Below are 16,971 nucleotides of genomic sequence, written 5' to 3'. Positions count from 1 at the left end.
GCCAATCAGAAATGTTCTCTGCATCGCAAACATTTTGAACATTCTGGTTTGTTAGCATTTCTGTGGAGGATAGGGTTTTGGGAAGAAGGTGTGTTGATGAAATGATAGAGGGTAGTCTAATTCAGTGACTAAATCAGGTGCTGGTTAGCACATCTAAAAAACCTACATTATTTATTCAAACACAAGCTACAATGATCTAACATTCTCCAAACCATTTGTGCTAGCTAGGGACTTGGAGCCTAACCCAGCTTCTCAATCTGAAGTCCATTCACACAAGATTTAGGGCCATATTTACTAATACACCCTCTTTTGGCATTAAAAACTACTGTTAGGATTTATTAAAGACACGAATTAGCAATGAAAAGGCATGGTTATTTTTGTAGCTGATGTTATTGCTTATGCATTTGTAGGAGATTCCGTTTCAAATGAATCATTTATGGGAGGAGAGTATTTCAATTAATCATGCAAGGTGCTTTACTAAGGTTTGTGGCATTCAGTTTAATGGTATTAGCGCCATTATTTAACACCCAAAAAATGTCTGCGCCTGTGTTACCCACACCTAATTGGCTCTGCTGGTTTGGTACCCTACGCTAGTATGTGCTGCTCTTGGTAGCTTGCAGTGGTCATTATGGATATGAGCTGTGACTGAATTCTTTGATTTGTGCACTGTCAGTATGAATGGATAAATGAATAAATGGATGAGACATTTATATAGCGCAATATTGTGTATTGTTTTACACCCAAAGGGCTTTACAATCATATGGGGGGTCTCTCCTCAACCACCATCAGTGTGCTCTCACCAAACACCAGCTACAGGTGGAGAGGAAAGAGAGTCATAGAGCCAATGAAGTGGATGGGGATTATTAAGAGGCCATGATTGACAAGGGCCAGTGGAGGGAATTTGGCCAGGACACCGGGGTTACACCCCTACTCTTTACGAGAAGTGCCATGGGATTTTTAATGACCACAGAGAGTCAGGACTTCGGTTTAACATCTCATCTGAAAGATGCTTTTTTGATAGTATAGTGTCCCCGTCACTATACTGGGGCATTAGGACCCACACAGACTGCAGGGTAAGCACCCCCTGCTGGCCTCACTAACACCTCTTCCAGCAACAACTTATGGCGTTTTTCCACTACGTGGTGCGACTCGGCTTGGCTCAGCTTGGTTTGCGTTTCTACTGCAGTTTAGTACTGCTCAAATGGACAGGATTATACACATCGCGGCCAAGAGCTGAGCGACCTCCTGAAAACTTTTTCATTCCATGTCGCCCGTTAAGCTCTTGCTGGATCCACTCCTCGGCTATCAACGAGAGGAACGTCTGTACTTCCTCAACAGACCATGAAACAGACATTTTTTGGTTGTTAAAAAAGGTGCGCTCGTTCAAAACACTTGTTCATTCAAAAAAAAAAGAAAAAAGTTACGTCCAATCCTACGCTGGCTGTGCTGATTTAAATCTATTAAAATGCTAAAAATTATTCAAATGATTTAATAGCGGGTCTGGTGTCTCATATCGAAAGTTCAATAATGCAGGTAGTGACGATTCTCTCTGGCCAATCAGTGATCAGCAGGGTTTACACATCACATTTTGGTAACGGTACGGTTCGCTTGGAACCTCGGCCGAGGTGGGACTGAAAAAAGTACTAGATACCAGCTACCAGGTACTGCACCAAGTGGAAAATCCCCAAAAGCGAACCGTACTGTGCTGTACCATGCAGTGGAAAAGCGCCATTAGTTTTTCCCTGGTGGTCTCCCATCCAGGTACTAACCAGGCCCAACATGCTTAGCTACAGTGGGCAACCAGTCTTGGCCTGCAGGGTGATATGGCTGTGGCAGTAGATCACCTGCAGAACTTTCCACTCCTGTCAGTGCTTTTGTGAGATTTATGGGATTGTGCTCTCATGCTAATTTTCCCTGTTTATTAAATCTGGCCCTTAGTGTCTCCAATCAACCTATCCTGCATGTATTTGGATTATGAGGAAAACTGGAGCTCTGAGGCACTCGAGAACCTTCTTGGAGTGAGATGGAGGTGCTACTCACTAGCCACCATGACACCCATTTCACAAACAATTTTTTTTTCCCATTTCCATTATTTTTGCAATTAAACTGATCACTTGAGCTAGCGCCAAATTTGGCCCTGACAGTCATATGTACGCTACCGTATTTGTCCACCAGGGGGCTTTGTCACTCACCAGTCTGACCTACTTCTCCCAGAGACAGAACGCTGGAGCACTCATTGTCCGTAGCAGTAATTAACATGGTAAGGCTTTCTCCACAGTGTATGTCAGAGATTGTGCAGCTCTGTGTTAGTGAGCTACACATATAGTGGCTCTGATTTCCACGGTTTCCAAAGGCCTCCACGGTGTACCGCAGCGCTCCATCTGCACCCTCCCAGCTGCTGGTCAGAAGACCGGTCTGACAGTCTGCTGATGTGCGCATGTTCCTTGTTTGGCAGGGTGCTGAGGGGTGAGATTATAGGAACATAACCACAATAAGATATTAGTGCTGTGTCATATTATGAGTTTGGTTAAGCTTAAAATCAAATGTTTAGTGTTACCGGTTCTGATTTGCATCATGGAACTGGTTGCAGTGCTACACTGCTCTCTGACCGACGATGAAGAACCGGAGACGGTGAAATTGTAAAGGCGTCCACAAGTGGTGTCGGTAAAGAAGCAGGATGTTTCCGTGGTCATACATTCCATCACCTTGCCAGTGGAGTCCACACCCCTCGCATAGTAATAAGCTGAGTAATTGTTTGGAGCCCAGGAAAAGACAATGACATTGCTGCTGCACTCCCGGTACAGCATCAGATCGGATGGGGCGCAAGGAACTGTAAGTGCGTGTAGAAAGAGTATTAATGTTTAGTGAGATAAGCATGAAAGTCAGAACAAAGAAAATGGGCAATACAAAGCAAACCTTAGTCCCTGGTGTCTTCAATCTTTTAATCTTGTTATTTGAATTTCTGTAATGGGTTTCAGTGTATTGTTACTACCGTTCTTGCTGCTCTGGAAAGATCGATGCATGTAACAAAGACCATATGACTCAAAAAGAGTCAAAATGTTCTCCTGGGACTATATTTTCCCTGGCAGAGAACAGGGTGTGTACCAGCTCCCTGCCTGAAAACAAACAACACCTGGGATAGCTCTTGTCTGGTTTTCAAAAATGAGAGACAGAGAATCTTTATTTTGAGACTTATCTGAAAGTCTATGGCAGAACAAAGCACAGACCCAGTGGAATTATGTCACATTTAAGGCCAGTTTTTCAGACATAGAGAACTGAAACCATAGCCCAGTTATAGGTTTTTGCCCGAAACACATTCTGAACAAGTGCATCAAGTAAACGCTTCTAGCTTCAAGCTTCAAGCTTCCTAAATGTGTCAGAGCACAAGTATGCATTGCATTCTCAGCGTTGTCTCAACTACAACGGAGCAACAGTGATAATTTGTCAGGCCTCTTTTTTCATCCATCCAAGGAACCATCCATAATACAATTATTTGAGAATTGACACCATTAAAGTGGATTATCACCACACTATCAGTGCCTTCTCATATGACGTGCCACCTTTCATAACTTCACAATCAAGATAAATGGCAATAACTTGGAAGCATCATATCGTTCATGTAACAAATACACCTCTATTGAATAAAGAACAATTTCTTGCTTCCCACCCAAACTGTGACCTGGCTCTTTGTCTATCAACACAAATTGATCTGAAATGGGTCAGCATAACAAAAAGAACACTTGCTGTTGTGAGACTATTCAAAACAACCCAGCAGAGACAATGATATCTCTAGGGAAAGCGTGACTTCTCTGTTGTGGATCAGGTGTCTTCAAACATCATGCACAAATAGAGGACATTAACAATCAAAATTGCAGTGCTATAGATATCCAGGATGCACACCGCAATGGTGATTCTAGTTCAGATTAGTTTCCCCTGAACGAACCAGTAAGGTTATGAAAGCTGAATGAAAGGAAAACTGGTCTGAGATTTTGTTGTCCCAACATCTCACCTGTTTGGAAGGATGTGGTGGCGTTGCCGGTGCTCTCACAGTTGTTTGACAGGGCTGTGACGTGTACCATGTAGTTCTCCCCACATGCTACATTTCTGATTTCACATTCTGTAGTGCTCGAGGAGCAGGACAGAACTGTACCGCTGTGACTCACGGCAGTGGCACGGTAAGTAGTGGCTCCAAACACAGCTGTCCAGGAGACCACAGCAGATCCACTAGCACAGGTGTAGCTCACTGAGACTGATGTCACTGGACCCAGAGCTGGCAGAGAGAGGCGTGTGGGAGAATTTGTACAAATGAATGTACAAAACTGACCTTGAAGAGAGGGCTAACCTTTTAAACTAAATATTCATGAACATTTACTATTATACCAGGCTTGGATAATTCAAAGCGAAGAATCCTTTTAATTCCCCCAAATGACTAGCATTTCCACTACCATTTCCAGCTGAACTTGATTTACCCAGGTAAAACAAGTTTATATTTGTTGGTCCTGAAATAAATGATCAGATTTAAAGTTTATGACTAGGTTTAGGGCTGGGGCTTGAAGAGCATTTTCATCAACCGATCAGACTGTAGGGTTTTGGTAAGGGTTTCTATAGTTAGGTGAATGCAAGGATTCAGATGTTTATCTAAGGGTAATGTGACCATCTCAGAAGTAGTTCTCAATAAAAATGTAATTTTCTCTCTGTTTGTTTTTCTGTACTTCTAAACAGTCCACCTCTTCCGTGATAGAACTGGTTTTCTTGTTATTTTTTCCACATAAATGGTACCTTACTATAATTTAAATGAAGGACCCTGAGCTGTGTTTAAACCCTGGTCTCTTCTTTGATAACATGCTCAAATTCCAAAGGCCAGCAGGTATGTCCATGAAATGGCAAGTTATTGCCTTGAAATGTAATATTAAATCTCATGCCTCTTATGCCTATAACAGTTCATGCCTCTTTTATTTCTACACTGGGTTTCTTATCTAATAATTTTCTTATCTAGTACATACACTTTCCTATCCTAGGCTAAAAGAAGGAAGGTACAACCAAATTAAAACTAGGGTTTGATAAAGAATTAAGTCATGAACATCATTCCAAATAACCAGTCAGATTTTAAGGTTAGTTTTACAGCTGGTCTTGGGCTTTGAACCTCAGATTGAGGTTAGTTAGGCACTGTTTCCACCTGATACATTTCAGTGATCTTATCACAAGTGGTCATCCGAGATGCATTTTAATACCAGGTGGAAATAGTATGCATTTCAAATGCGTCTCTCGTGACCACTTCTGTTCTGATTTTTTTGTAAAAAGTGAACAAGCTAAAAAAAAAGTAGACCGTTTACACCTCTATTTAGCATATATCGAATCAATGAAAAAGCATCTTAATATCAGGTATAAACAGGGCTTAAGGTTCTTGTCAACCTATCATCTCTCTCCTGTTCTTGTACCTGGACCAATAAAAAGATGTTGTACTTGGACAAATCCCATGGTGCACCACTTCCATTGTCAAGTGCATCTAGAGAACCATCAAATATGACAATAAGGTAACTATAAAAGTCTGTTACAAATAATAAAAACAAATAAAAAAAGAAAACTGCTTTGCTTACTGTTTGTGGTATAGTTGACCTGCCTGGGTTCTCCAGGTTCCAAGAGAGCATTAAGTGAAGACACTGAGATTTGGTATGAAGAACAGGGTGAAATATTCTGCACATCCAATGTAGTGCCAAACACAGTGTTTGAATATATTGTAATGTTTAGGGAATTCCAATTCTTGACTGTAACTTGGTAGACTAGAACCTTGTCCACAGGTTGCCAACTGATTTGGGCAGACTGGGGCCTGGTTTGTAGTACTGTAATCACCACTGGAGGCTGTATCACTGAAAGTCAAGACATTGACAAATGGGAGTTAACGTTTATCAATAACTTTCTATTAGATTAATTCAGACTGATTGAAACAACGTGGTATCCTACTTACATGTAGTAATGGTGCGTATTCTGCTTCTTGCTCCTAGACCTCCAGCATTAGACGTGACCACATAACAGTCATATGTAGTTGCCGGTCGAAGATTTTCAAGCACTATGCTATTGTTTGTAATAGACATGTTGTAACGCTCCCCAGTCACTGTTGAATTTATTAGCAAAAAGTATCGTTGTGCTGTTTGCACCCAGTCCCATTCTAGCGAGATGGCTGTACTTGATAGTGCTTTTGAATAGATTATCTGAGATGTTCCCGGTCCTACAGTAGGAACAAAAGGAAAAGAGTATTGTTATCATATCATCTGCTGACAATTTATTGATGTTGTGTGAAGAAAGCCAAATCAAATTTGTATCTGTTATTTATTTATTGTGTAGATGTTAATTTTGCAGGATTGATGGATTGAGATTGTTGGCTTGCCATCAAAAAAAGAAAACCACAGCAAATTACCTGTTAATGCTAATCTTGAATCCGTACATGAAGGAGAATAATTCAGGAACCCTTTAAGTACAACTTTGTACCATGTCCCCGGCTTCAAACCAAAGACCTCTTTCATTGACACACTCCCTGAGACCGACACTACAACTGGACTGGTGTTTGAGTCATTCACAACCCGAAGGTCCAAAAAATAATTTGTTAATCCCTGGAATCTGTTCCATTGAACCAACAGTGATGAAGCCGTAGGAGAGTTTATGGAAACGATGGGGCATTCTGGAATAGAAAAGGGTCACTCGTAAAAGTTGTGTTCTGGAACAAAATACAGTAATTATAATTCATTCATTTTCCAGTCGTAAATAAACCTATGCAGACTGATGTCTAACCACATGTATAAACAAAAAGGAGAACGGAAGTATGATATGTTTACATACAATGAATATAGCTCACTAATCACTTATAATATTTGTGAGTATAATAATCTGAACTCATTCGTACAAAAGATTGGATGTTCTTTGGAACATATTGTTAAAGAACATGATTGTTAGGTTTCATACAAATGTGAAATTAAAAGCAAAAGGTGCTATTTCAAATCTTGAAATTTCACATTGTTATGTTGATATGCAAAATAAAACGATTTTTCTTATTTATACCATACACATGTATACTGTATGTATTTATGTTTTCACATGAATCATAACTCCATCCCACAACCTCCTTGAGCAACTCTATTTTTAATGTCTTTCTTAAATACAATCACAAAATTAGACCTGATAAAAACGTGACAGGACACCTGAATGACTTAAGCCAGCGATGAAACAAACTTGAAAAAATCTTCTGGAGAATTAACTTACCTTGTGCCTGAGTGGTCCATATCTGCCAAAAAAAAAAAAAAGAAAGAAGAAAAGAAAAAGAAATTAAGAACAATGTAAAATAATAATTATACAAGGACTTTATATTATAGACATGTAATCCATTAAAAAAGCATAAAAAGCATCATACGTGAATATTTTTGTTTGAACAGAATTATAAATCTACCTGTGTTAGAGTCGCTAAAACTACAACACCTAGTGTCTCCAGCACTCTCATCTTTGACAGTACCTAAAATATTACAAATAGTGGTTTACATGGGAGTCAGACACAAAGGGTGTTTAGGATTATTTTGAGCTTTCGAGCAGGAACACCTGTGGCCAATCAGTAGAGCCCATGTGGCCCCATCCTCTCCTACTTAATTCCCTGAGGAAATGTGAGATATGAGAAAATAACAGGAAAAAAAGTAAAGTGGGAGGGACTGATGGGAAAAATACAGAGAAAGAGAGGGTTGAAATTAGAAAAAAAATAAATAAATTGTTGTCACCTATTAGAGTTAGTCAGCTCTCATGAACTGGCATTTTAGTTTATGTGAAATCCTTCCAAAGACTTTTGTGTGAAATAAAAACTATTCTGAGATTCAGATCTTCTACCATAAGTATGTAAGACATCTTAATAATCTTGAACATGGTCCTTCACTTAGGTAGAGTACAGAAACTCTGAAGCAGACATTTTGTGTTTGTGAATCAGGACAGACAAGGACCATAAAGAAAGAGTTAAATGTCAAAAGGATTGACATTTGTACTCACCCTAAGACCATCCAAGATGGAAATTAGTTATGATTTGGAAAAATGTAGCATTACATCACTTGCTCACCAGTGGATCCTCTGCAGTGAATGGGTGCCGTCAGAATGAGAATCCAGACAGCTAAAATATCACAATAATTCACAAGTAATCCACACTACTCCAGTCCAGCCATTAACCTAGTAAACTGCATGTTTGTTTTCGCTGATTCAGATGAGATGACTTTTTTCACTGGATGAAGCACTATTATGGATTATGGATTTGTATTTTAGCCAAAAGCAACAGTTTGAATGTCTTAAGGGTGGGTTTGAATGGACAAACATGCAGCTTTTCACTTCAAAAGATGTTAATTGATGGACTGGAGTGGTGTGGATTACTTGTGAATTATTGTGATATTTTAGCTGTTTGGATTCTCATTCTGACGGCACCCATTCACTGCAGAGCAAGTGATATAATGCTAAATCCCGGCCTACATTTCTTTTCTCATTTCACTCGACTATGTCACAATAGCGATTTTATTTATTTAATTTTTTTTTTCAATTTCCATTTCATTCTGACATTAAGGAAAAGCTTGCATTAAATCGTTTATTTTTTCTATTCTAAACAGTGAACTTAATATAATTGCAGTTTCTGTGAGCAGAATAAGTTTGACAGCTAGTTTACCCAAAATTTCTGGTCATCATTTTCTCACCCAAACCAGCACAGCTCTGATATGTGCTTATTCAAGCTTGCCACATAACGACGTGTAGAGCCAGATTTGACATCATTGACACCAAACACCACTGCATGGCAGCACATTTGGATATACTGAAGAACAAATGATTTTTGAGAGCTGAGTCTTGATTTTCATCGAATGAAAGCACATATACTCATGGCAAAGTTCCTTATTGTTCTTTGCTCGGGGTAAAATGAAATTCAAAATATCTCAACAACAGTAAAGATTTTAAAGTTGTAAACAGAAGAGATTATTGTAGTATGTTTTACTAATATTATGTCAGTACTTCTACTTGAAAATCACAGTTAATTTGATGTTCATGCTATTTAACTCTAAAGCTTTGCTTAAAGTATACTGGGCCTTAACAACTTTGGTCTGTTCCTCAAAGAAACTATTGTATGGCTTCAGCTATATAGCTCATGAGACAAATGGACCACTTTTATGATGAGTTTAATCAGATTTTTAAATCTGTGACTGCCCTTGGTCACTGTATAATTTTACTGCATGGATAAGAGAAGTGTAAATATTCTTTAAAATGTGTAATTTTGCATTTTACAGAAGAAAAAGCCATACAAATTTGGAACAATATGAGGGTGAGTAAATGACGACAGAATTGTCATGTTTGGACGAACTCCAAAGCTTTAATAAGTGACCTAAAGCATTCACTGTAACCTAAAGATATTTATTTATGTAAGAAAACGTTATCTTCTTGACTTGGTCCGACTGTTTGATAAAGCTATGTTGTTATCTAAGAATGTCCACTTCTGGAGTTCTTTCAGATGTTGTGAGAAGATGAATATGACAGTTGCCACATAGTTTGTGAACTTTATGACTTTGGCTATTCAGCCTAACCCAGAAACAAGTGTTGTGTAAAACACCCTCATATAAGCTTTTATACTTTTTATTTCCTACAGCCGCAATGTGTAATGAATATAGCAGGTGAGAGATCATTTGCTCTATTTCATGCAGGATACAAAGGCTGGGAACAGTAGGACTTGACCCGTTACAGATGCAGATAACCGACAGGGAGGAGCTGCCAGCTTTGAGATCAAGGTGATGGTGAAACTAAAGCAATCTGTGTTAACTTTGGAAACTGGGTCTCAGAGAGAACAAATGCTTCCAATGTATGTCACTTCATGGGCCCTCCTCAAGCCACAAAAGCGTGATTGCAAGTGTGATACTGTTTTATGAAACATGAACGTTCAATAAACAAGACACAAACAGAATTAATATTGATACAGTTAGTTCTAGGGCTCAAATGTGATTAGTTGAGCAGTGTTCCTCTTTGAGAAAAAAGAAGTGTGCTTAACTGTTTTAAATGTGCACTTCAAATCTTAAAAGTATATTTAAAAAAAAAAAAAAAAACTGCAGATGTAATGTTAATTAAAGAAAAGGCAAGGTAAGTATACTTAACCCTGTAGCCTGACATATGAAATAATAGATAAATCGAGTTTAAATGTTCCTTAATACATTAGATACTCTTTTTAGTGTGCTAAATGTGTCAAATTAAATGTTTTACTTTAAAATACATTTTAAACCATTGTTTTGTTAATATTTTATTATGTTTTACATTTTAGTGTTGACTAACATAGTAAATCACATGTTATGGATTTATTTTTAATTTTAACTCTAGTGTTTTATATGATAATATATTTAAAGGTAATTTGTTTTAAATCTACTATATTGCAGCTGTACAAATGCGTAATTACAAATATACTTAAATACATGATATTCAATTTTCAATAGAAATTACATTAAAGTATATTTTAATTTACCATAAATGCTTGCCAGACCAATCAGCAGTAACTACGATTTTATATATTAAGATGTACTTCATAAGTGGGTCAAAAAAAGTACTTTAAAGTTCAACTAACAGCATTCAATATAAATTTAAACTATTAATACATTTTCACATAATTGCAAATAAGTGTCAGAAAATTTCACCTTCAGTTCTTTCTTAAGGATGTTCTTTTTTGTAGTTAGTACTCTTTTAAAGTCTGCTTCGTTTCACAAGGGCCAAAAGTGCTGATATAACAGCCCAGCAGCAGTGGGACTTTTCACACTTTTTCACTCTTTCACACTGTCAGACTGTCCATTAGTGGGCCTTTATGATTGTTGTATGCAATGGGCGTCCATTATGTAGATCAGATACAGTTGGGAGGGGAAGTCTTTAAAAGACTAAAAATAAAGTCTGTTCAACATGACACCTCAAGTGGCCAGATTATAACACGAGAAGCTATTTTACTAGTTATGCAAACGTTTGTTGGTGAAGGATACCAACAATGTAATGTAAACCTGGCAAAAAATGCCATTAAAGTAAATAAAACTATACTAAGGGGCATGCTTTTTCCTTTTTAATTCCAGTGAGCTGTTCTGTTTTTCCATTGTAAACATGCACTAGGAATAGATGGGCATGTTTTACTGTTGCACTCGTGCCTTGTGTTTTTCAAGTTAAAAAAACATGTCTCTAGAATTAACCTCCATCTTGCATTTTTAATGCAAAAACATTCTCTGTGTGAATGGCCCCTAAGCAATTTTTCTGAGAAACAGGCCAAAACTGAAGTCGTTCTTTGCTAGCAATCAGTAGTAATGGGTGTTTTTGAAGCACAGCTTCATGAAGCTTTGAAACCTTTAACGGACCAGTGGTTCGGAGCACTGCTAACGTCACAAGATTTCAGTAAACAAGGCCTAGTTATGTTATATCTATTTAGAAATGTTTTGAAATTTCAATGGTTCGCCATTGGGGACAATGATCTCTGTGAGCCCATGAATGATTACCTCCCAGTGACAGACATTTGTCCTCTATAAAACAAACAAAACAAACCCTGCAAATTAATATAACACATTATGCAGACAATTATATTTAATCGTATTTGATCATTTGTTAATTGCATTTAATATGTTATGCTTTCAATAAAACAAATGCAATTGGTTTGTAAAAGCTGTTTTTATGCATGTTAGGCCATGAGTTTTCATTTACACAATGTTGACCAGCAGGCATCACCAGCATTTGGTCTTTCGAGCTTTTCGAAACAGTGAATAATTTTGCAAAGCAAAGCAAATTGGTTCATTTGATTCAGTGCTTCGAAAAAGGTTTGTTTCTCCCATCATTAGCATCATCTCTTCTACCATAGCACTCAGGATCCCATTTGCAGTTACGCTTGGTCATGTGACAAACTAAAACCAATGGAATATTGTGAGCTCTGGCGAAGGGAGGTGATTGTCGATTGAATAATGGCAAAATATCGGTCTGCCCTTTACGCAAAGGTATTGTACATCTTCAGAAGACTTGAATAAAGCACACTAGTCAAATAAACGACTTCAAAAGACTTGCAATAAAGCACACCAGTGAAATATGATTCTGTAATGGTGCTTTTTTTTGCCCGTTTTGAAGTTTGGGAGTATAAATCACCATTTACACCTTGGGTATTTTGTGTGTGTTGTACTGGTATTCCCTACATTAGGGGGTCCAAATGTCCCCACAAGGATAGTAATACCAGTCATTTTGACCTTGTGGGGACATTTTTTAGAAAAATGCAGAAAGTTTTGAGTGAGGAGTACATTTAGGGGTAGGGTTAGTACCCCTTCTGTATATTTGTACAGTATAGAAACCATTATGCCTATAGAGAGTCCACATAAAACACGAAAACCAGTGTGTGTTATACTGGCATGAGGAAGAGTAATTGATAGAATTGTAATTTTTGGGTGAAATATTCCAAAGTTAGATGAAGAATTCTGTTGGTGAAAGTATCAGATTCTTTTGAACTTCTTTTGAAGTGTTTTTAGAGCTTAAAGCAACACGGTTTGAGAAAAGTGTGTCGAATTACACAACTCTCAATCTGTTTCATGATATTAACAGTTTGGTTGTCTTATACTTCCGTTATTTTACACTATTTCACAAAAATGCCCATTTCTGTTCAAAGAGGAACTGAATACCACAGACAAGGCCTCGTAACAATGAAAGGCGTTTAATGTTGAGAGTATACAGTAGATGTGATCATGAATACCTTCGCTCTGTTGTGTGTTGCCTCTTTCTTGCTTTTTTTCCTGAGGGCTCCAACATGTCAAAGGGTTCGAATGAACAAGCAACCTAAAGCATCAAATTGAGCTTTCTGTTTGCAAGATTGTATGTCGATTAGCTACTCAAATGGTCCACGTTCTGTTAAATCTGAGAAACACGATTTGGTTGATTGTTGAGTCAACAAAGAAACTTGAAAAAGCCAGCATGTTTACTGATGTTATTGGATACTCGTTGCCACACAAGAGATTCGTATAGAATCATGCATTGAGTTTCCCAGAGGATTAGGAGCATATTTGATGACTGGGTGTTCTAATATACGATTGTCAAAAATACAGGCTGATTTACAGAAAGTTCTGGAGAAAATAAAGCAAATGAACTGAATCCACTGAAAACAGAAGTAGTTGAGCCTAAATAGTTTTCTCTGACATGGGGTACTGTAAATTGCCCTCAGTAACTTTTAATCATTTTTTTTAACAGTAATTGTTTCAGTTAATTTTTACAAATTAGTTAATTTTTCGTTACAAACAACGAAAGACTCCCAACATTCCCAGAGGCTCATCAACATGTTTCCTGTTATATCCGTGATTATAATAATAGCATGACTTTGTTGTATTAAAGGGAGTTGAACACAAAAGGTGGTTTCGTCTGTGAATGCTGAAGATGTGGACACCATTAACAGAACTCCATGGGGAGCATTTATCACACAAAAGAAGTGTCACCACTTCTCATGCCCAAGTAATAATTTCCAAAAGACTTGAAGGTTGTTTCACAAGCACTTTCAATTAATTTATATTGATTTATTAGCCATATATAGGGTAAGATGACCTCCCTTTCATTTTTTTCTCTCTTGATCATAAGACAGCACAAAATCTCATCTCGGCACTTTTGATGAATGGCTATGCTATTTTTAATTTTGTCATTTCATCTGAATGTGAGATTTAGTCAGTCAAAACAGTTTTGAGGTTAACTGATCTAATTTTGCATCCCTGGAAAATAGTGCTCTATGACATTTTGTCATGTTGAATATTTCAGACATCTTTGCTGTCATTAAAATCTATAGGCCACTGTGTTGCGTATTATGACATATTGTAAGGTCCACGCAATTGGTCCAAGGAAGATATCCAAATGTGGATGAAGGTTTCTTGTGTGTTCAATCTTTTCAGTGCGCAAAGTTATTTAAGTTAGTCTCTAATCTGATTCTATTTTTGTCAGACTTGTGTTCCTATTTTGTTGTGTTCCTGTTTTTCTCCCCATGTGCTCCCCGTGACCCAGTTTCTCCCTCTTGTTTGATTAGTCATTTGGTTCAGGTGTGTCCCATTAATTACCCTTGTCTAGTTTTGTATTTAAAGTGTTGTCTGTTCCTTATTTCCTTTGTCCGGTGTCGTCCTTACTTTGTGCTACATGTGTGTTTCTGCCTGCCCGATACTACCCCTTGTTTGGATGAATAAAGACGGTAACTTGTTACTCTCCTTCGTCTCCGCGTTCCTCACCTCCTCACAGAAGCACCATGACAGAACACAGGACCATAAGCAGCGCCCTTTCTCCCAGTTTTTTTGTTTCCGTTTTCTGAAAGTTTTTTTTTTTTTTTTCTTTTCATTGTAATGGAAATCGCCGTGAGATTTGCCACCCTAGCCCGTAAGGACCTTCCGTTTGTGGAGTTTGCCAGGGAATTCAGTGGGCTTGGGTTTTTTTTGTGTTTTTTTTTTCCACATGACAAGACAGTGGAGATTGACAGGAAAGTGTTGGGTGGAGAGGGGGGAGTGGGAACGGCAAAGGTCCCTGGGTCGAGATTCAAACCCAGGTTGGCCGGAAGTGCAGTTGCACTATATGTCAGTGTGCTAACCACTAGGCTATAGGCACTGACGGGCTCACCGTTTTGACAGTGTTAGACGATGCCACACTGAATTCTTTGTTCTGGATCTGAGCAAATTACCATCATCCCGTCGACCTCCCAGACACCACTGGACTGTGCTGGAGGGAAGGTATCCTCCGGTGTCTGGAGAGCGTCCAGCCCCGATCCAGAACCACTCCACCGTCAAGCCCGCTGGTCGCTCCGCTCTCAAGCCCGCTGGCCGATTCACTCCCGAGCTCGATGATGACCGCAGCTATCTCCTTCACCTCAGCCCAAAGGAGGAGATTGAGGAGGAAGAGACTGTGGGCTCTAGCCCCTGACCAGAGTCGAGAGATGGCTCTAGCTCCTGCGTCTGGCCCAGAGAGGGCTTCTGTTTCTGCGTCCAGCCCACAGAGGGCTTCTGTTCCTGAGTTCAGCCCAGAGAGGGCTGTTGTTCCTACGTCTGGCCCAGGGAGGGCCTCAGATCCCACGTCAAGCCCAGAGAGGGCTGCTATTCCCGCGTCTGGCCCAGGGAGAGCCTCAGATCCCGAGTTTAGCCCAGAGAGGGCTCCTGTTTCCACGTCAAGCCCAGAGAGGGCTCCTGTTCCCAAGTTTGACCCAGAGAGGGCTCCCGTTCCTGAGTATAGCCCAGAGTGGGCTTCTGTTCCCAAATGCAGCCCAAGGAGGGCTGCGGTTCCCGAGTGCAGCCCGGAGTGGACTCCTGAGCCCAGCCCAGTGCCTTTGCCAGCCAGGGGACCCGGAGACCTCCCCAAGAAAATTTTGGGGGATGGGGGCTATACGTCTCCAGCTGTAGTGGCCAGGCCGAGTGCTGAGGCCAAGGCCACGGAAGCCGTCCTGCCATGGCCCCCTGAGCTGCCTGCTCCTCCATGGTTCCTGGAGCCGGTACCACCCTGGCGCCCACCCCCACTCCCCTCTGGAAGTTAAGTGGCGCGAGAACGGTAATGTAAAGGTAATGTCAGACTTGTGTTCCTGTTTTGTTGTGTTTTTCTCCCCATGTTCTCCCTGTGACCCAGTTTCTCCGTCTCATTTGATTAGTCATTTGGTACGGGTGTGTCCCATTAATTACCCTCGTCTACACTTAAAGTGTTGTCCGTTCCTTGTTTCCTTTGTCCGGTGTCGTCCTTACTTTGTGCTACATGTGTATTCCTGCCTGCCCTTGTTTGGATGAATAAAGACTGTTACATGTTACTCTCCTTCGTCTCTGCATTTCACTCTCCTTCGTCTCTGCGTTCCTCGCCTCCTCACAGTAGCACCATGACAATTTTATTATTACCTCGAATTTAGGTTAGAATGCCAATTGTTATTGATTGTTCATAGGATACTTTATCTAGACATCTAATTATTTTATCTTATTGTACTCGTTCATTCGGGTGCTCATGTCGCTCAGGGATATTGCATCGGCCATTAGCCACGATCACATACTCACCAGTCTTGGTTATTAGACAGAGGTAGTTGACTAATACTTTAGATGGCCACTGCTATGCTTGCTCATTCTGAATGTAGCCTACTTTTATTTAGTCCCCATAGATCTGTAGACACTTGAATAAAGCAACATTATTTCTAGTCAGAGGTCACGACCACTACTATAGATATAAGCACACCAACATCAACTTTCCCCGATAGGAGCTTTTGGTATGGTGATGCCATGGTTTCCCATGTAAACTTAGCTAGAGTAATATTACAATAAACAGAGGTTAGGCTCACCCTACACTCTTAAAAATAAAGGTGCTTAAAAGGTTCTTTACAGCGATGCCATCGAAGAACCATTTTTAGTTCCACAAAGAACCATTTAGTCAAAGGTTCTTTAAAGAACCGTCTCTTTCTTACCTTGTTATAATCTGAAGAACCTTCTTTCGCCACAAAGAACCTTTTGTGAAACAGAAAGGTTCTTCAGATGTTAAAGGTTCTTTATGGAACGATTTAGACAAAAAAGGTTATTCTATGGAATTGCTGTGAAACACCTTTATTTTATTTAGGTTGGTCGAACAACCTCCAGTTGACCTAAACAGAAATTCCCTATAAGCCTTACAGTCTAAGTACACTTGAACTAATACCAAGTGTTAGCCGGATCTCTAAAGATGCAGTTGGCGTGCCCTATGCTCCATCTCAACTGAATTGTAGTCCATTACTAACCTGACACAGACAAATGCGGTAACAAGGATACAACGTAATCTTCTAGAGTCAATAATTTCAGAGTAAGTCAGAATAAAATCAAATGTAACAATTTATTATCAGTCAGGTAAATATGTATTATGCCAATTACATAGCCAATTCAGAGATATCAAATCAATACAATACATAAAATTCTCAAAGATGAATCTAAGAGTAAGAGATGCATACCTGTCTAGAAAAAATACATAGTGTGGAGT

The 16,971-nt window shown here is 39.3% G+C and overlaps 1 protein-coding gene across 1 annotated transcript in view; it reads right to left on the bottom strand.

The window, feature by feature from the left end:
• The window catches only part of LOC131531563 (serine-rich adhesin for platelets), a 52,480-nt gene extending 44,991 nt beyond the window's left edge, over window positions 1-7,489 (bottom strand). The window contains exons 1-5 of the mRNA XM_058762399.1: window positions 7,439-7,489; window positions 7,255-7,276; window positions 4,010-4,270; window positions 2,558-2,830; window positions 2,193-2,459 (exon numbers count right to left, since the gene is read on the bottom strand). Of these exons, the coding sequence (XP_058618382.1) occupies window positions 2,193-2,459; window positions 2,558-2,830; window positions 4,010-4,270; window positions 7,255-7,276; window positions 7,439-7,489 (874 nt within the window). The remainder of the gene's footprint in view (window positions 1-2,192; window positions 2,460-2,557; window positions 2,831-4,009; window positions 4,271-7,254; window positions 7,277-7,438) is intronic.
• Between the last annotated feature and the right edge of the window lie 9,482 nt (window positions 7,490-16,971).

Source organism: Onychostoma macrolepis, chromosome 23 (assembly GCF_012432095.1).
Source record: "Onychostoma macrolepis isolate SWU-2019 chromosome 23, ASM1243209v1, whole genome shotgun sequence".
NCBI classification, from domain to species: domain Eukaryota; kingdom Metazoa; phylum Chordata; class Actinopteri; order Cypriniformes; family Cyprinidae; genus Onychostoma; species Onychostoma macrolepis.
The sequence above is the reverse complement of the archived record's forward strand: the minus strand, read 5'-3'. Positions and strand labels throughout refer to the sequence as shown.